The 21,438-nt window shown below is 35.6% G+C and overlaps 1 protein-coding gene across 4 annotated transcripts; it reads right to left on the bottom strand.

Moving 5' to 3' along the window:
* Positions 1 to 597: 597 nt before the first annotated feature.
* Positions 598 to 19,089, bottom strand: LOC7462391 (histone-lysine N-methyltransferase, H3 lysine-9 specific SUVH4). 4 transcript variants are annotated; one of them, XM_002302925.4, is made up of 15 exons: positions 18,331 to 19,089; positions 17,959 to 18,060; positions 16,090 to 16,158; positions 15,528 to 15,582; positions 15,256 to 15,365; positions 14,289 to 14,465; positions 13,363 to 13,461; positions 12,240 to 12,338; positions 6,377 to 6,426; positions 6,193 to 6,281; positions 3,174 to 3,333; positions 2,942 to 3,047; positions 2,655 to 2,837; positions 1,862 to 2,095; positions 598 to 1,058 (listed from the first exon to the last, which is right to left on the bottom strand). In XM_002302925.4, the coding sequence occupies exons 1-15, from the start codon at positions 18,742 to 18,744 to the stop codon at positions 945 to 947; spliced, it is 2,061 nt and encodes a 686-aa protein (XP_002302961.3). In that variant the 5' UTR covers positions 18,745 to 19,089; the 3' UTR covers positions 598 to 944. The 4 variants fall into 4 exon arrangements, with proteins under 4 accessions (XP_002302961.3, XP_024451081.1, XP_052306440.1 ...); XM_024595313.2 differs by lacking the exon at positions 18,331 to 19,089 and having other exon boundaries at positions 15,528 to 15,625; positions 17,959 to 18,017; XM_052450480.1 differs by lacking the exons at positions 17,959 to 18,060; positions 18,331 to 19,089 and adding an exon at positions 17,675 to 17,831 and having other exon boundaries at positions 15,528 to 15,625.
* Between the last annotated feature and the right edge of the window lie 2,349 nt (positions 19,090 to 21,438).

Genomic DNA, 21,438 nt, shown 5'->3' with positions numbered 1-21,438 from the left:
GTCTATAGTTGAGTATTACTTCATGGGCAAGTTTTCAGCTCTGCTGAGGATTGGCCAAAGAAGAATACTACCACCACTAATCATTGCAGCTGTTTGTCAAGAAACCATCGAGATACTTCCATTGCTAGCCACTTTGGGGATTGGGCTACTCCCTACTTAAAATTGACTATACAATACAGCGACTGTACATTTTGCCCGTCGCATAATGATAACAGAGTTTTATCTGAACAGTTCATCAGGAAATTCATCCAAAGCCTGACATACACGCAGTGAATGACCGGCACAACTTGGCTTGAACAAGATACTAAAATCAAAGGGGCCACTCCTTTAAGGCATTGCAACGACCACATTAAAAGTCTTTGGAGATATTTTTAAAAAAATAATTTTTGTTTAAAAATAAATTAAAATAATTTTTTTGTTTAAAAAAAACTTATTTTTAACATTTATACATTAAAACAATCTAAAAATACTAAAAAACAATTATTTGAAACAGGAAAAAAAATTCAAAATTCAATGAAATGCAAGATAAACTGCAGCCGCAAACAGTACCTAAAAATTATATGCAAAACAACTGTGGCAAAACTTTATACAAGGGCATTGTGGAAACAGTGAAAATTTCACATATATAATTCCAAAACATTCATAAAAGCACTAAAATGTAAATTTCTTCTCTGTTCATTACCGCGAGTTACAACGTTTACACATGGCTGTGACTTTTGACAACTCAGGATTTTAGTTGAAAATGAATCTCACTAAAAAAAGGTGGTAATAGGGCTTGCAGGCTGCATCAGATAATGTTTTTCACAAGGCAGCAGTGTGATATACCCTATATTAACCGATTGTCAATGTACACATCCCTAGTGCAAGGCAAAATTCCCCGGCAAGAATGTCAAAAGAGCAGGACGGTCAGTTTGGATGAACAAAAGCAGCTTGACCAACTCTGACTAGAACAAGCGCTTCCTACAATCTGCTGCACCACAGTAGCACGGCATCTGTTTTATTTTTCCACTGGGGCCAGAGACGCTATCCAGGGCATAGCCATAGTCATAAGTAAGTTCCTGAAAGAAAACAACAGAACTGGTAAGTTCATGTGGAATGCAAGTTACAATCCTAAACAAATGCCAAAGATTCATACAGTTAAGCGAATGTCATGAACAGAACTTCTTAGCCCTTAAACTATAAGGATAAAAATCACCAACGACATCCAGGGGACAAACTGACCTGAAGATGTCTTTTGGAGTCAACCTTTTTATTACAGAGAAAAATACAAATGACTTCATCCAGATGCAACCATGAGGACCAAGACAATCAATAGTTATAGCCTATCAAGTAGTTCCATCTGTGACGATTAAACACCACGAATCCTTTCAAAGATAGGCATTCATCCAACACATAATGCAACAAAGGTTTTTGGGATTGATTTTTCAAAACCATATTGTTCTTGGGATTTGAAATACAGTTTCAAATAGGACAAACAACTGATAAAATATTTTCCGACAACTCTACCACAACCCCAGACATACTCAAAATAAAGGGAAGAAGCTCCTATTTTCTGTCCACGGTCACACAGGATGTTATGGAAGTGTGCTTTTTGTCCCATTTCCAGTCACAACCATCCTCCGCCCAGGTTTTAAAATTGTCTTCTGAAATCAGTTGCATGCCCAAAATGATTGAATTCTGGTTTTATGTTTTCCAGCCAGGCAATTTTGGGAATGAGAAACAGTTTTCCTCCCATTCCAGGTGGCCTACTACTGATATCCATACACATACAGTACCTATTATTCTCAGCTTGAGTTGAACAGATTAAAAAAAATTGAGCATGTCCACAGCACCCAACAGAGCCAGAGAAATAGTGAATAACCTGCATAGGAGGTATGTTATCCGCTGCAAACAGCATCACCCGAGCAAGTTTGACATCGTGATGCGAGCTCAGGACACATTGCACAAAGAGATTGGGCTCACAACTATGATTGATGAACCTGGCAATATTTCCAGTGGAACCTGCATCAATACAAAACTCTGGAACACTTTCAGACTTCTGATCATCTCCATCAAAGCTGTTAATTGCTGACACTGATACATCTCCTAGTCGCCTCTGTTCAAAAGAACAAAAGCAAAAGAAAACATCAGCAGAACACATTTGGTATGGAAATATAAACAACAAAAAAAACCAATAAACACATGATAAATAATCGGCAAACAATAAAGCTAAAGTATGTCAAAAATGATGAATAAACTTTATTTCACAAGAAATTCCAATGACATGCAAGTACTTAGTAAATTAATATGTGCTAAACACATGACCAAACTAAAATGATGATTAATTTCTAATGCTATTAGCTATTATACTTGAATGTAATTAGCATTATTTCAAAAGAAAATAAAATTGCCCAGTGGCCAAATATTCTAAGACTGCTCAATTAAAAAGGAGAAACAAGCTTAGAGATAACATTGCCAATTTAGGGAGGTACTCAACTTCCAAGTAGAAATTCAGCTAACTTCCATTTACTAGAGATCAAATGTTGACTGTATAACTACAGGGTGCCACTGTCATCGTGTTGCACCAAACAACTAGGATGCAGAATACAAATAAACATAAAAGAAAAGGGAATGATTTCCAGTCTTAGAGTATATCTAGGAGTTTGTTATGGTACCTCTCTTCCACCAAGCCCCCTCATTGTTTGCAAGCAGTCAATGTCAAAAATATAATTGTTCTCACAGACATGATCTGTGTCTTCAGTTCTCACAAGCGCCCCTATGTACTCACAAACAGGCGCCCCAGAAGGTATAAAGTCCCACGATCTAACAGCCCATCCTTTCTTAGGAGTACGGAAAACCTGTCAACATTAACCAGCAAGAATTTAGAGAAAGAGCGAACTAAATCAACTTGACAAAGTGGAAAACAAGATTGCAATTCTAAGGAAATGGATATAAATGACACCTCAAGACGATGCTTGATGCCTCGTTGAGATGTCCGGTTTACACAACCAGGTCCACATCCACAACTTGGGCCACATTCGAAAACAACTGCCCTGGCTTCGATTAACCTGAAGGTAAAAAAACAAAAAAAAAAGTACTATTATGCAAGAATAACCAAGTAAACAGACTGTAAAGGACTTTACAATTTAAGATTTGACTGAGTTCTGTTAAATCTATGGTTAAATAACACTCACCTGCCACCATTAATTTGCACATATGGAAAATCAGAGCCATTAAGCTTTGCACAAGCACAAGTCCTTGGATCCACACAAGTCCCTTGGCAGTTGCATCCACTCACATTTGCAGGCAGCTTCACATTTTTGGCAATTTGAAGAGACTTGCAGTAGGTATAACCTGAGATTTTCAAGGATTCAAATTCACAAGATTAATTCTGGCAGCATAGGAGGATGCTATCTAGAACTTCTTATGGGTACACTAGGTAAGCTAGAGCCATGCCTTTTAAGCTGACTCCTCCCTGGGGTTTAGGCACAACAGTCCAACTCTCCAAGTAAGAAACAGTATACCATTTATAACCACAGTCTGGGATTAGGCTTAGGCTTGGCCATCAAAGCCCAATACAAATACATTTATATTTATTTAAGCTAATTTTAACTATTCCAATTTAGTACAACTGGTTATTTTTTGGTATCTTGAATGTTTTAATTTTTTTTTCATATTTCTCAATTTTCAAACATTTTTTTCATTATGAAATAATTTTATGTTTTCAAAAAAAAATCACAAAGCATGAGGCCTGTCCTAGAAAATCTGAGGTTCAAGTAGGGCCAAGCCCAGGCATGAATGTGGTTTCAAATGTAGGCTGGGCAGAAGAGAAGGAAAAACTTTTCTACTCCTGGATTAGGCCTATTAATGGATCTAGTGATAGCAAATGAGAAAGAAATAGAGCAAAGGCAAAATGCATAATCAAGAATGCCGGAGAGCTCCTTTTATCTTTAGAAAAAAGGCCAATGACCTTTTAGGGTCTGTCCAATTAAGTAATGTCCCAGAAACCAAGGTCTTAGAAGGCCTGCCATTAAGTATCACCAGTGACCACTCTTCTTGAGGCTACAGCCTCATGGTTGAAGGTCAAGACAGATGGGATAACAAATGCACCAAAGTACAAAAAATTCAGTGACCAAATCAAGACAAGATTGAACAACCAGATGGTAGGAAAAAATGGGAGAAACTATCATCACATTTTCCAAGGCAGCCCACACTAACAATTCATCAAAGCAAAAGGCCCAGTATCCAACAGATTTCAAAACTTATGCTCAGCTATGGGAATAAATTATTTACTTTGCAAATGGAAGGGTTTTTTTGAATTTGTAAAACCATGAGATGATTTAATATAATGAGTGGGCAGATCCTAGAATAAAGAAACCCTATCCAACGTTCCTATAAGTGGCATGAGAGCTATGATCTTGTTGGGGAAGAGGAAAGGCATCTCACAACAAACTAGGGAACCACAAATTAGAATCGTAAAAGATGTAATAAATCACAAATGCTTGTAAGTGAATGTAATACTGAAAAGTATAAAATAAAAAAACAATCATACATACTTAAAACTTAAAAGCGATGTTGTAAACTTAGACAAGTATGCAAATCGACTAAGAAAACTGGAAACCAGTCAAGTTCCTAATACAGTTGGCCCTCAAAATATAAAAATGGCCAAAAACCCAGTCCAGACTGATTTTGTAAAGTTTCATTTTGCTCCAATTCTGGAAGGAATTTTCATTTACTCACCCACTGGTAATTGGGTCCCTGGTTGAAACTTAACACAAATTTCACACTTCTTTTTGGAATTACCCATAAAAGCATTAAAAATGCTCTTGAACCCTCTTCCCTTATCTAGTTATATACTGAGCCAATTCTGTAGTTCATAAAACTTCATGCTTCATGTTAATGTAAGCTAGAAAAATCAAAACGAAAATGGTATTTATTTAGACCTTTAAACATATCCATCCTTTTCCCTTCCATGATTTAGACAATGCTCCATACTAGCTAATTTTTCAGTTTTTCATCTTCCAGATATATCTTCTAATTTTACCATGCATTTTGAAGGCCCAAACCATTTTTTTAGGATTTAATCATGTGTTATATGTCATCAGAAAAGGTAAAATACAAAGAACTAAATCATCTTCCATGATGTAATACTAATTAATTCCTTTAACCATTTCATTATTCACATTTTATCAAGTTATCTTTCATGTTTCACGTCTTTCACTTGTTTAATCCTTTCTAATGTTTTTCATAATTTCAACCTTTAAATATAAAGCATCCTTGAATGTTACAAACGTATCATCTTATACGATTTAAAAAGTCTCGATACCATTTAATTTCTAACCTCTCTCACATACAGCATCATCTTTTTTCTTTTTATTTTTATTTTCTTTTTTTTTATAAAATCACCTTCATCTCCATCTCTAAGTTTTTTTTAACTTGTTGCAATGCTGAAAACATTTTTCTTGTAAAAAAAAAGTTATATTGCATGCAGATTAATTTGTTTCAATATATTACAATAACAATGCTCTAAGTTATTGTTCTCAGCAAAAGACTAGACATTCCTTCTCTAAACCTTTTATTTTTTACCATCCTTTTAGATTTGATTCTTTTAATATTTGAATCAAGTGTCATATACACAATAAGAACATCATAACAATAATATGTTTCATATGCCAGGACTTAAAAGAATTTTAAGGAGTAAATTCCTTTTACCTTTTCACATACCATACTTGATTTAAAACAATCAAACAATCAGATCATTTCAGTTTCCTTATCCTTCAACCAACCAATTTGCCTCTCAAACAAAAAATGGGATTTTTAATTTAATATTTTGTTTTTAAGATAGGTAAAAATACCCTTACAAAGTTTATTAAACTCTTGAATTTTGATACAGAATCCATTGAGTTGCAAAGGATAGCTACACCAAATGAGCAGATTTGTTGTTGCCCGTAGAACCAGAACATTTCAAACTTGTCACCTTGACAAGTGCTCAGAGGAAAAACTTTTTCAAGCTTCTAACTCAGCATATTAGATATTAAACATTTGTGCTACTGAATATTGACTTAGAGTTACTAATGAATCAAAAAGCAACAGTCACAATGCTTTGACTGCAGCTGTGCCACAATTGCGGCCGCGATTTTAAACTATGTTAACTTCCACTTTCACATTATATGTAGAATAGTAACTGATTAAGCAAATAAGAGTTTAACTTGCCTGATGGAGCAACAGGCGGATCATCAACCAAATTGGTAGCTGGAATTGGGACATCCTCTTGACCTCCACTAATATCCTCACACACCAACCTTAGCAAATTAAACAACAGAAACTAATTATGCCTCATAGTAATGCAAAAAGCAATGAGCTTCAAGACTATAATAGAATGATATTCTTCTTATACCCTCGTATTTCAGCAACAGATTGGGGAACACGTCCATAGCTGAATTGAACCTGTCATAAGAGTGAATAAATGTGCAATCCAAGGCTGTTCAGGATAGATATAGAGTGAAAAATGTATTTTTGGAATGCAGAAGAGGGAAAAAGTGATTAATAGAAATCACTACATCCTATTAAGTATAAGCAGAATCATTGAGTTGGCTATGAAGAATATGGAGAACAATATCCAAACGACACTCCATTCTTATAAGCAACATCCAATCAAAGAAAAGTGATTGAAAGGGAGGGAACATCCAGTATATTATGCATAGAATAAAAACATGATGGTTGAGAGAAGCAGCATCACTGGAGTGTTTTACAATCAAAAAAATTTATGGGGTAAGAAATCGTAATGAAAATTGTACTTTCTGCAGAAAGTTGAGGTGAGCCCTATCAATGATTAGTTAAGGGACGGTGGTGTAAGATGCTTTCAACATAATCCAAGTGCACCTATGAATGCACCGGTGACAAAGAAGAACACTCAAATTGAAGTGTTAAGAGTGGGGAGGACGAGAATCCATGCAGCCAATTACCTAACCAAAATTTAAGAGCTGTAGCATTTAAAGTTGTCGGTCTCATTATGAAAATTTAAAACCAGCGACGGTGGGAGAGGAACACTGTTGCAGCAGGAATTTTGCCAAAGGAGAGTGTTGCAGGTTGTGAATAGCACATAATTAGGAAATAATATAGAGCCTAATTATTTCCTAATATAGGGTCCTAATTGTAGGGATTCTAATTAGTCTACTTTCCTATATAGGGTTCCTATCTTGAATATAAGGGATAGATTGATCAATGTAAAAGAGAGAATATTTGTTTTCTTCTTCTATGTTTTCATGGTATCAGAGCATTGGTTGCTCATATTTGACCTAATACTACAAAATTTGGTATAGCACATATTTGTGCTTTGTTGTGTCAATCTCTCCCCTGGTGTGGCTGTTGGAATCCAGAATAGATTTTCTTGTTTTCAACGACAATTTTATTTGTTGAGATTTACAAATAAATTTTTGTGAGTTATGGCTGATAAAAAGGCAGAAGTAATATCTGATGTCATCCTAGTGATGTCAAAAATCACTGAACACAAGCTCAATGGCTCCAATTATTTGGATTGGAGTAAGACCATTCATCTTTATTTATGGAGTATCGATAAGGATAATCATATGACTAATGATCCACCTAAAGATGATTCAAGACAGGCATGGCCGAGGGAGGATGCCCGATTATTCTTGCAGATACAGAACTCCATTAATAATGAGGTAATTGGCTTGATCAATCATTGTGAATTTGTTAAGGAATTAATGGAATATCTGGATTTCTTGTATTCTGGAAAAGAGAATGTTTCCCACATTTATGAGGTGTGTAAAGCCTTTTACCGTGCAGAAAAACATGATAGATCTCTTACAAGTTACTTTATGGATTTTAAAAGAACTTATGAAGAGCTTAATATGTTGTTAACTTTTAGTCCTAATGTAAAAATACAGCAAAGTCAAAGGGAGAAGATGGTTGTCATGAGTTTTCTTGTTGGTCTTCCTTCTGAATTTGAGACTGCCAAATCTCAGATTCTCTCTAGTTCTGAGATCTCTTCGTTACAAGATGCATTTAGTAGGGTACTTCGCACAGAAAGTTCTCCACCTGTCCAGTATAGTAGTGCTCTTGTCAGTCGAACTAATGAGTATGAAGCTGGGCGATCACATTACAAAGGTGGTAACAAAGGAGAGGCAAGCAATTTTGATCGTACACAAGATTCAGGAGGGATTGTGTATCATTATTGTCATAAGCCAGTACACAAGATTCAGGAGGGATTGTGTATCATTATTGTCATAAGCCAGGACATATGAAACATGATTGTAGAAGACTACAAAACAGAACTCAGAAAACTCACTCGGCCCATATTGCATCTACTAATGATACATCTGAAAAATCATTTCTTATCTCTGCAGATGAATTTGTCAAGTTCTCTCAGTACCAAGAATCTTTAAAGTCTTCATTTACTCACGTTCCTACCATTGCCGAGTCAGGTAAATCGAATACTTATCTTATTTCCTCATCCTCCAAATGAGTCATTGATTCTGGTGCCACAGATCATGTGATTCCAATCTCTTTTCTACTTTTCAGTCAAATACATCCACCTCTAATGTTACTTTAGCAGATGGGTCAACATCTTGTGTTCTTAGGTCTGGTACAATTACCCTAACTCCTTTGATTCCTTTATCATCTGTTCTACATTTACCTCAGTTGTCCTTTAATTTAATTTCTGTAAGCACACTTACTCGTGCGCTTAACTGTTGCATCTTATTCTTTCCTGATCATTGCTTATTTCAAGATCTTATGACGAAGAAGATTATTGGTAAAGGACATGAGTCTGAGGTCTCTACATTCTTGACACACAAATACCCAAATCCATAGCTTGTTATGGTGTAACAACCCCTCTTGAGGTGCATTGTCGGTTTGGCCATCCTTCTTTACCTTTGCTAAAGAAACTTTGTCCACAGTTTAGTTAGGTGTCTTTATTAGATTGTGAGTCGTGTCAGTTTGCCAAACACCATCGTCTTCATTCTCATCCTCGAGTCAATAAAAGAGCAAGTTTTCCTTTTGAATTAATTCATTCTGATGTTTGGGGTCCTTGTCCAGTTCCGTCTAAAACTGGATTTAAGTACTTCGTTATTTTTGTTGATGATTACTCTCGCGTGACTTGGTTATAATTAATGAAAAGTCATTCTGAGTTGTTTTCTCATTTTTGTGCTGAGATTAAAACTCAATTTAATGTTTCTATCCATACATTGCGTTGTGATAATGCCAAAGAATATTTGTCAGCATCTTTTCAAACTTACATGATTCACAATGGCATCCTTCATCAAACTTCATGTGTTGATACTCCTCAGAATGGAGTAGCAAAACGGAAAAAAGGAGCCCTATTATTTCACATGAATGTTCCCAAATCTTTCTAGGCTGATGTAGTTTCAACAACATGTTTTCTAATTAATCGTATCCCTTCCTTTGTTCTTCATGATGAGACCCCTTACAGTATCCTTTTTCCAACCAAGTCATTGTTTCCTATTGCACCTAGGATATTTGGTAGCACTTGCTTTGTCCAGGATGTTCGTCTGTCCGCATGTCACCAAATTAGATCCCAAGTCTTAAAAGTGTATTTTCCTTGGTTATCTCGTCTTCAAAAAGGATATCGATGCTATTGTCCTAGTCTCAATAAATATCTTGTCTCAACTGATGTTACTTTCCTGGAAGCTACACCATATTTTCAATCTTCCACTCCTGCTTGTCAGGGGGAGGATGATGACTTATTAGTCTATACTATCACATCCTCTGAACCTGTCTCTGAACCGGATGTTGCTAAGCCTCCCATTCTTCAAGTCTACTCCAAACGACAAATCCCTCCTGCTACATGTCCTACACCAGCTCCTTCGTCATCAGATCCAACCTCAAGCAATGCTCTTCCTATTGCTTTACGCAAAGGTAAACATCAATGTACTTATCCAGTTTCTTCCTTTGTTTCTTATCACCACTTGTCATCTTCTTGTTCTTTTATTGCTTCTCTCGATTCCATCTCTATTCCCAAAACTATTCATGAAGTCATATCTCATCCTGACTGGCATAATGCAATGATAGAGGAAATGAGTGCTTTAGATGACAATGGTACTTGGAACTTGGTCAAATTACCTCCAGGGAAACAAGCTATTGGATGTAACTGGGTGTTCATGGTTAAGGTAAATCCTGATGGGTTATTTATTTCTATGGCTGCTACTTATAGTTGGTCTTTGCATCAGCTGGATATCAAGAATGCTTTTCTTCATGATGATCTTCAGGAAGAAGTTTATATGGAGCAACCTCCCGGATTTGTTGCTCAGGGGGAGTATGGGAAAGTTTGTCATCTTCGCAGATCTCTGTATGGTTTGAAACAGAGTCCTCGTGCTTGGTTTGGAAAATTTAGTCAGGCAGTTGAAAAGTTTGGCATGACAAAAAGTTTGACCACCCTGTTTTCCACAAACAATCTGATGCTGACATAATTCTTTTAATTGTGTATGTAGATGACATTGTCATTACTGGAAGTGATATTACAGGAATCTCATCTCTCAAGTCCTTTCTTCACACTCAGTTTCACACAAAAGATTTAGGGATGCTAAAGTATTTCTTGGGTGTTGAAGTAAATAGGACCAAAAAAGGTATCTTCCTATCTCAGAGGAAATATGTGCTTGACTTATTAACCGAGACAGGGAAATTAAAGGCGAAACCATGTAGTGTCCCAATGATTCCTAATTCGCAACTTACAGAAGATGGTGAATTATTTGAAGATCTAGAGAAATATAGAAGACTGGTTGGGAAGTTGAATTATCTTACAGTGACTCGTCCAGATATTGCTTATTTTGTCAGTGTTGTAAGTCAGTTTATGTCATCCTCAACAGTTCACCATTGGGCAGCTTTAGAACAGATTTTGTGTTACTTAAAAGGAGCACCTGGACGTGGTATCTTGTATGAAAATCATGGACACACTCATATTGAATGTTTTTCATATGCAGATTGGCCAGGTTCCAAGGTAGATAGAAGATCCACATCAGGTTATTGTGTCTTTGTTGGAGGCAATTTGGTTTCGTGGAAAAGTAAGAAGTAAAATGTTGCGTCACGATCGAGTGCAAAATCAGAATATAGAGCCATGGCACAGTCTGTGTGTGAAATAATATGGATATATCAGCTCTTAACTGAAGTAGGCCTCCAGGCTTCAGTACTGGCAAAATTGTGGTGTGATAACCAAGCTGCTCTTCATATTGCATATAATCCTGTTTTCCATAAACGAGCTAAGCACATTGAAATTGACTGCCATTTCATCCGTGAGAAAATACAGCAAGGTTTGATTTCCACAGGGTATGTGAAGGTTGGAGAACAATTGGGGGATATTTTCACGAAAGCTCTAAACGGGGCTCGGGTTGATTATCTTTGTAACAAGCTGGGCATGATAAATATCTATGCTCCAGCTTGAGGGGGAGTGTTGCAGGTTGTAAATAGCACATAATTAGGAAATAATATAGAGCCTAATTATTTCCTAATATAGGATCCTAATTGTAGGGATTCTAATTAGTCTACTTTCCTATATAGGGTTCCTATCTTGTATATAAGGGATAGATTGATCAATGTAAAAGTAAGAGAGAATATTTGTTTTCTTCTTCTATGTTTTCAGAGAGAATGATACAATAAATACTAAAACCTATTTGGCTATGCCATACTATCAATATAATGCTCTAGAACCCACATCAGGTGTGAGAATTCATGATATTTATTTGAGGTCTGGTGACCCCAGAAGCAATCTGAGCTAGCACTTTGAATGCTGAACTGAGGTACTACAGATGGTAATGAAACTGACCTCAGCTGATTCTCCTGTGGGCTTTAATAAGCTGGACCCAAGTGTATTTGGAGCATCTTAAACTAAAATGTGGGCATGTCCAAAACGTAGGATGTGTAGCATATGCTTTGCAAACACCATTTTTTAACAATATCCAAAAACTAAAACAAGACACATTTGTATTCATAGACAACCCTGTGGTAATAGCCTAAAATTGGTGCACCATTTGATATCAAAAACTGAGAGTGTGTTGCCAGTGAAATTTAATCGCACAAGCAAATAAATAAAGACATATAGTAGAGCCTATTGTACAACAAGACCAATGAGCTGCAGGAGCCTACACTGCAGCTTTTGATTCAGACAATTCTGAATATAGAAAATAATAACCATACTGGTATCTCCAAGCAAGAGATTTTGCCAATGAACAACAGTCAGTCAAGAAAGTAAAAATGTCTTTGAATAGAAAAGGAAACATAAAAACCTGGTTGGTGGTCAGAATTGGTTGCCCTTCCATCCGCCTCAGTCGATACTTAAACACAGTAAATCCAGATAAACCTTTCTCTGCCCAGTATTGAACAACCTGTAAAACAAGTAAAAGCACTATCAGCTGAAATTAGAACAATTGACTCTTGGCAAAACATGAATAGGAAGAGATGGAAAAATACAAGAGGTAAGCATGAACAAGGAAAAAAGAAGTAAGAAAGAAATATGCAACCGCCCCCTATATCCTATAGTATAGGTCCAACGTTGCTTCTTCCAGCCCTTACAGTATATGCCATTGCCCAAAGCCTGACAGTGATTATTGTGGAAGTTCTTATTTTGCCCATCGCTGTTAGCAAAAAGCTCATCCTATGGACAAGATATTTAATAGAACAATAAGGTTCACACTTTTTTCTTCCAACAAATGGTTGGCTGCTGTGTAAGAATGAAGGTGTACATATGAAGGGTAATTACCACACTAGTTCAAAAGTCGTTCTGTATGGAAATGGACCAGCATTATGGACAGAGAGAGAGCTATTGACTAATAATTGAACTTCATGATGTCACTTCTTACAGATGTTTAATTATGTTTTCTTTTTCCTTTAAAACCAGGAGAAGAACTTCAAAAGATCCCCTGTTAAACTTGAAATGGTTGGCAAAAGCAATAAATGATTTTAACTCAATTTTAATTCAGGTGATATTATATCAATTGCCCTTTTAACAAACTGCAGCCTGCAAAACAGGAAAATGGAGCAGCCTCCATGGAACCAGATAACAGTAATATGCACAGTTTCCTTCTTTCAGTTGCTGCTCACTCCATCTTCTCATTTTCAATTATACCCTTAGTCACTAAAATTAGATGATTTTCAATTAATTTCTTTTAGAAAATAAGAGCTTGATTGAAGATCTAAAGTCTAAACCTCATTACACCAAGATCCTATGTGCATAAAACTGAAAGAGTGGACCTAATTTTAAAATGACTAAGAAAAAACAAAATCAGGGCCAAAGTAGGAATCAACAGTCAAAAGGGCCACAACATATCTCGTACAGTTTTCCTCGCAACTTGTTGCATCAAGTTAATTGGCACAACAAATACACAAACACCATGTGAATTAGAGATGTACCTTGTACAAGCCATCATAGGTGTAAACTCTGCCACAGTAGCTGCTGGCACATTCATGGCCACGAACAACTCGTACAGGAACACATTGCTCCACACAATTCTGCAATTAAATGCAGAACAAGCAGTAATCAAGCAATGAGATTTTAAATCCAAAGCCAAACCACAGGATCCTACATTAGTCTACCAGCCCAACAAAAGTGCATGCATTCATCAAGTAGCAAATTGGAGTTCTTTTAATGCTGACAAGAAAGGCTGTAATCTCACCTTTCCCCTTCCCTGTGCTTGCTCTCCTATGTATCAACAGTGAAAAGGTTGACAGACTTGCTAATCTAAACCGTAAACACGCCTGGAAACCCCACCCAAATTATCTAGTGTACCTATTAGCAAGACAACATTGGTCCATTGATGCATAAAATGATTTTATGATTAAGAAATGCAACTATTTACATCAGTGTTCAAAATATTGAGAAAAATAGTCATATCCGAAGCAAACAAGCAAGATCATTTCCTCTCCCTCAATTTATCCTGGCTTACTACTAGTTAGCTTAATACAGGATGTTTCACTTGTTATCTTTTAAAATGGCAAGTGACTTTACTGGAGACAAGGCCAAATGGGCACTCACAAATCTGATTGACGCCCCCAAAAAGATCAGCACTTACACTCTTGATAGCCATCCCTAGCCCAAAGAATGGCCCTAGAACGTAAGGAAACATAACAAGACTAAATGTCCTATCATAAATTTTGAACATCCAACTCAAATTTAAGCTAATGAGAGTAGAAACCAATAGTCCAATATGCCATATAAGGCATAACAAACTTTACACATTATATATACCATAATACTAAATAATATATGTACAAGTTCAAATGCCAACAGAGGAAAAGAAATACCCATTGAGGAGGTTTTGGGATTAAGTTAATTGCACCTTCAATGCCAAATTACCGCGCTCCAACTTTTGGTCACGAATTTGACGCTTATTTCCAGTTAAATCATGCCCACCTTGGCCAGTATAGATAACATCCTCGGCATTATCCAGGTCATCCTCATACATCCCCGATATAACAATGGCCACGGCAAGTGGGAACGTATAATTATGGTACACCTGTAAATTTTGAAGGAAAAATGGTTGTCACATCAATCCGTATCGTGTAATGTACAAATTCGTTGAGTCAAAAATCCTCTAATTACTAGTAGTTATTGACTTACAAAATTTAGATGTACAAAAATATGATTTTACACCATGACTAAGCTACAAAGCAAGAAATCTTCAATCGTGGATAACCTATCACAGATGTCCAAAAAATACTGAGAAATACCAAGGGATTGGATAAAGACATGCTTAAACAGCATCCTTCATTCTAAACAACACTATTTTTTATAAAAGAGTACTGTATCAATGTAAAGTAAAGAAGTGAAGATTAAAATGTGGAGAACTAGAATCCTCCATGTAAAAAAAAATATCACATCAAAATCAATACAAAAGGGCAATTTGATCCCATCAAATATCAGCCATATAAACTCCTAAAAAAACTCCAGAACAAAATCAAAAAGACTTATATCTCACAGTATCTGCTACAAAAAAGAATAGTTTTTTAAGAACATGTGATTTGCAACCCATCCAAATACACCAAACAATATAAGACACAAGACATCTCCATGGAATAAGAGCCCTCTCCCATACCAAAACCTACAATATTCACAAAATAAAAGGTCCACCGACTTCTCCCTCAAAAAGCAGTGTCTATTCTACATATCATAGGGAATTGGACAATTCAAGATGGAGAAATAAAAAAAAAAACAAAACAAAACATGATCATACATCTACCTGACATCCAAGGCAAATAGGAAAGAATAAGAATAATGGTAACAGTACAAATAAAATTGATGCTTACCCCCTTCCTGTAGGACTGCCCCATATAATCAATTCCATTCAGCCAGTGGCTATGAAAGCCAACAGCAACCATTTCAGCCCTAGAATAGAAACGGTGCCCAACACTGATACCTGCCAGTTGGACCCAACAGTCATTTCCCAGCATGAAACATGTGATTGTTTCAGAATCATACATGTTAAAGGAGATACTAAACACAATATTCAGGTTAATCAAGTCAAACAAAAGTATGAAAGTGTAAATGGTCAAAAACAATAGAAATACAAGTTACCAACCTGGAAGATCACCAATTCTTTTCTCAGGATACATTGTAGCATTAGCTTCAAACATCTGCCAGAGCATTTCAATTTGAAGAGGAAATAAAGATTATTTCCTAGTTGCAAAGAAACAAAAGATAACATCATGTTTTTCTACAATCAGTCCCGTTCAATTTAAAAACAAAGTACAGCGTTTGATAGGAAAAAATGACAAGGAACATTGTCATCATCATATCTATAACATCAAGATGCAAAGATGATAATTGTCCAGGTACAGATATGACCAAGAGATAAAAAGAAATAGAGAAAACCGATTCAATCTTTCGATGATTGAAAAGCATATATAGTACATTATGAATCATGAATTTAAAATCACGAACTTAGCAGGTGCACAAGTGAAACAAAGAAGAAATACTCAATGTTCATCCATTTATGACAAGCTGAGCAATCATGAAAGGTGGAATTGCACCTGAGATGAATTATTCATAAAGAGTAGCTCTATTAGAAGTAACACCCTAAGAAGTGACATAAGTAGGTAAAATTTCTTAAAAAGAGTCAGACTCGTTGCATCTTCACTTACCTTAGTTATTGCCTTTAAATCAGGACGCTTGGCTTTTTTCTTGTCACCATCTTCAGATGGTTTTTCTTTCTGCACCAAAATTGTAGATCAGCATATGTAGGAGAAAATTTGCACTGCCCAGATCACAAAACAGCATTCAATTTCCTAATATTATTTGAAGATCATCAGTGCACATATATGTTAGAAGATGTTACAAAAGCACATTTCAAGATGAAGAATTAAAGAACAGCTCCGATCATGGAAGGACAGCAAAGAACTCAATTCAAACTTTGTTTGGTAATAGCATCCCACTTAGACACTCTCAATGCTTTAAAACACAATCAATCACTCAAATGCTCCTACTTCAAATTCGTTCATAACTCCAAGAGATGGATGTTGCATGATGATCCAACCAAGAAAAGGAAAATTTGTATGTTACTTTAATTTGATTTTAGATTTTAAGATTTCTTGTACACATGGTCTAACTAGGAATTCATTATGCTTAGAAAATATTAGTACTATCTAGGAATCTTAGCTTATTTAGGGAATTACAATATTCATTAGGAGTATCTAGTATTTATGGTTTTCCTTTTTCCTAATTGTTTTTCTATTTCCAATTTAGTTTAGGACAACTAGACCATTTTGGTGTCCTATAAAAGGAACACCTATATGCGTTAAATGGAGGAATTTGGATGACTGAATTTTAAGTATTCTGGTTTATTTGAAGGCTGCTTCCTAAAGTATTCTCTCTGCTCATCACGGGAAGCTCCTCGCTGATAGGCAAGATGTCCTTGTACAAATTGAATTACCAATGGACCTTTTTTTTATTAATAAAGAGAGAATAAGTGTGTGTTTGGTGTTGTGATGAGGGTGCTTTTCAATTGAAAATATATCAAAATGATGTTTTTTCAGATTTTGTTTTTTTTTTATTTTTAACATCAGCGCATTGAAGTCATCTAAAAACACCTAAAAAATTCAATTTGATGCTTTTTCAAGCAAAAAGTAGGTTGTAATGCAAAAACAAACACTCACTAAATTACACACACCAACTAGCGTCACCCATTCACAGGAAATGACATCAAAATAATATAGGTTTTCAACAATAATTCAAAGAACACAAATAAACAAAACAAAAATCAGAAAATCCTCCGTAATAGTAAAGAAGACTGACCGATACACCAAAAAATGCAAGAATCTCAACAAAATATCCATCAAGGACAAAGTGGATACTTCTTCCACGGGTAGTCTTTTGCTTGTTCCCATCAAAAACCTAGATAATCATCACAGAGAGCAGTCTGCATGCAACTACATCTAACTTTCAACCCCGTTTCCATAAAAACAGTGATTGCCACTCCTTCAAGGAGAATAATTCCTTCATCCTTAGCACCATTTTTTCACAAAAGATCCACTATAAAAACTAACACGATGTTTTATATTATTATTGAGTTCCTTTCTAGCCTTATCATCCTCCTCCAGGTCCCCAATCACCCTTTGTGCTATAATATAAACCAACTGATAAAAAACAAAGCACCGAATCTCTCAAATACTGCCCATGGACCAGATTCTGCTAAATGTTCACATCAACGCTATTGAAGTAGGAGCTTACCAGAGTGTCACTATCCCAGAGGACCTCAAAATGGATAGGAAGTCACATAATGAGAAGATCAAGACAATAATGTTTCATTCAAGGCACTCTAATGGCTTAAGAGCGTAATTCGTCAAATGTTTGCATGAAAGATGCAGATTAAGAAACGATCCATAACCACTTGATATACCTTCGCATACGAAAAGTAAAAATTGTGAACAAGGGTAGTAAACCATGCAAAAGCAACGTGGACCGAGGCAAAGAAAATTGCATAACTGAAGCAAAAGTCAGAAGGAGAAGCTAACCTTGGATTTATCAGCTGATTTTTTCGAACCTTTGAGGAATTTTTTTGAACCTTGGGAGACCTTTTTATCAACTTTTGCTTTCGCACACCTCAACTCTTCTTCCTATGCATCATAGAAAAAAAATGTAAACTCCCTCAGCTCAAATTTAATGAAACATAAACACAAAATCTTCAAAAACCAACACATTAACAAGCCATGACACTAAACACACAACAAAAATCAGGCCAAGCAAGCAAGCCATTATGAAACCACCCAACTCAATACCTGAAATCAAGAAATTAAAAAAAAAAAAAAGCAATACAGTAAACATAGCAGCAACAAAACACTAGTAGGAGAAGAGGAAAAAAAGTGGGTTTCTAAAGAGAAATATACCTGCACTAACTGGAGATAAAATTTGTTAAACAGCCTTAAAGTATCCTTAACTTTAACAGTAGCACTTTTATCAGGCAACGCACCACCCGCACCACTAGCATCACCTAAAGTCACCTCCTTTTGCACTTCAGTTGACCCCAAAACTTGATTTACCATCCTTTCAGCCATCGCAACCTCCTTCTCCTTCTCATCTTCAGTCGCATTGACATTCGGTCTCTTTCTAGGGTTTCCTTTATCTTCTTGCCCATCCAATATCTGCACTCTCTTTCTCACCAATTGCTCCTTCTCCTCTCTCTGCCTGCTCTTGATTCTATCACTCGTCCTCCTCTGTGTCTCTGTCTTTTTTCTCTCTTTTCTCCCATTTTTCGCTACTGTTTTCCTTTCCGGACCATTGCTCACGCATTGCTCCACCATTTTTCACCTCACAAATCTAAAATTAAAAAAAAAATCACTGGTAGAATTAGGGATTTGCGAGAGGAGAAATTGGGGGTTTGAAATTTTAGGGATTTGAGAGAGGGAGGCGCGTGAAATTCAAAATAATTTGGAAGTGACAGACAGATGATGGTTACTATTGAGAAGCAAGAAGGAGAAAGAGGAGGGAATAGGGATTCGAGAGGGAGCGAGGCGCGTGAGATTGAAAATAATGGAAGTGACAGACAGATAATGTGACTGACTGTGAAGCAAGAAGGAGAAAAAGGAGGGAAGAGGATGCTCCTCATTGATCGATTCTCTCCATTCCTGTATGGTACGGTCCCAGCGCGTGCGGTGCAAACCAAAACTGTAGCTTTTTTTATTTATCTTTATCATCTCCCTCCTGTTTAGTGTTTTCTATTTTTTCCCGCGCCTAAAAACAAAATAAAAACAATAAAATAAAAATAACCAAATCTCAATTACTAAATGATTAGGTGTTTGGTACAATTTCTTTTTCTACTTTTAGGTAATACTAATTAGCCACCCACTTACACAGTTTTTTTATCATAAAAAATATAAAAAAAAATTAAAACTTAAAAGTATTATGTTTATCTCTAAAACTTAAATCAATAGCCTTGAATTTTACTGCAATACAAAACTTAAAAACCTTAAATTTGACTTTAACTGCAACACTAGAACCAAGAGCGTTGGGTTTGTCAGCAAAGCGTCAGACCCAAGAGTCTTAGATGTGAGTCTGGCTAAACTGTCAGACCCAAAAGTCGCCAGACCCTAAAGCTTTGGATCCTGACACCGAACCTAAGAGTCTTGAGTCGGTTTGGCCCGAGTTTTATGGTTTTTAATCTCCTAAAATAAAATTTATGGTTTTTCTTTGATGATAATATATTTTTTCAAATTTATTATTATTAATATTAATATTAATATTAATATTAATAATAAATTCACATGATTCAAGTTCTTATAGTTTTTAATCCCTTCAAGTCTAATTTATGGTTTTTTTTCAATAGTAATAATACTTTTTTAAAAAATTTATTAATGATGATGATAATAATAATAATGATAATTTTACCATTCAAATAAAATCTATGGTTGTTTTTCAATATTAATAATATTTTTTAAAAATTTATTAATTATTATATTAATTATATTAATTATAATAATAATCATTATTATGATACAAATAATAATATTTTTAATATTAATAAAAATATTAAATTTGTCTAATCCAACTTAAGTGGGTCTTGCTGCAATGCCAGATCCAAGAGTTTTGAACCCCTCTTAAACGCCAGACCCAAGAGCCATGGGTCTGGACGTCGACCCAAGAGCTTCGGGTCCGAGCGCCACACCCCAGAGCCTTGGGTTTGGCTGTCATGCTTGACTCAAACGCCTGAGGTCTGGCTGCTCTGCCTAACTTGGACGCCCAAGGTATGGCAGTCATGCCAGACCTTAGTGTCAGGTGTTTGGCAGTCTTGCCATGCCCCAGCGCCTAGGGTTGATAGTCTTGTTATGCCTTGGCACTTGGGGCCTGACAGCCTTACCATGCCCCTACAAAATCCGAACTGACCATTTTGTCCTCAATCATTCTTCCAATACCATATGCATCTCATGGAAAAGACAATCTCACCCCCCCCACAGCATGCTTAACAGGTTTTTTTGGTAAGGACAACTCTGTTATACTGCTTCAATCCATAATAATTTATGTCTATGTAAACAGTGAGAGACGCACTAAGCACTTTTAGTATATTGTATAATTTTAAAGTATTTTTTACTTAAAAAAATATTAAATTGATATTTTTTTTAGTGTTTTTTAATGATGTTAATATGTTAATGTTAAAAATAAAAGTTCAAAAATAATTTTGAAGCATTTTTAAGTCAAAATCTATTTTGAAAAGTACTTTACACCATAATCTCAAACATTCATGATATCATACCCAATTTGAGAATAAATTTGGGAAAAAATATGGATTATTAGATAAATTTTAGATCATTGAATCTGTTGCACATGTGCAGCATCGCAGCAATCATCCTCTTAGATCAGGATTTCTGATGATGGGTAAAAAATTAAGGAATTCTTGTCCTTATCATTAAAAGAGTTTGGAGTTTTCACATAGTATTTTGGTCGCTAAAAACCTTAAATAGTTTTAAGAGTCTGGACAGGGGGACTAGTTGTATATAAGAAAGACATATCACTCCTAGTACACTTTATTTAGGGTAAGTTGCATTGTTCATTTGTCTAATTATCAAGGCAGTGTTGTGTTTTTCTAATCGTTGGCCTGTGTATTGGTTAAAGTCGGCTCATCCCGGTAGAGTGGATCATGACTTTACGGGTATAGAATGTGTTTGGTATTGCGGCAGCTGTTGTGGTTGTGGTTTGAAAAAAGTTGTTTTATAAAAAGTACTTTTAGTTGAGGTTGGTTTGAAAAAATAGGTGTTTTGTTAAAACTGTGGTTGAAATTGAGTTTGAATAAAAAGTAGTTTAATGTGTTTGGTTAATAATGTTTTTGAAATTGAGGTTATAAAATAATTTTAAAAAATATATATTAATATTGATGGTTTTTAATTTAAATATTGTAAATTTAACTATTGTTATTACATCATGAAATAAATAATACTTTATATAAAATATTTTTTATTGTTCCATTAAACTATCTATAATTCCATCACGTATGAAATACATCC

The sequence above is a fragment of the Populus trichocarpa genome, chromosome 2 (genome assembly GCF_000002775.5).
Source record: "Populus trichocarpa isolate Nisqually-1 chromosome 2, P.trichocarpa_v4.1, whole genome shotgun sequence".
Taxonomy (NCBI): Eukaryota; Viridiplantae; Streptophyta; class Magnoliopsida; order Malpighiales; family Salicaceae; genus Populus; species Populus trichocarpa.
The sequence above is the reverse complement of the archived record's forward strand: the minus strand, read 5'-3'. Positions and strand labels throughout refer to the sequence as shown.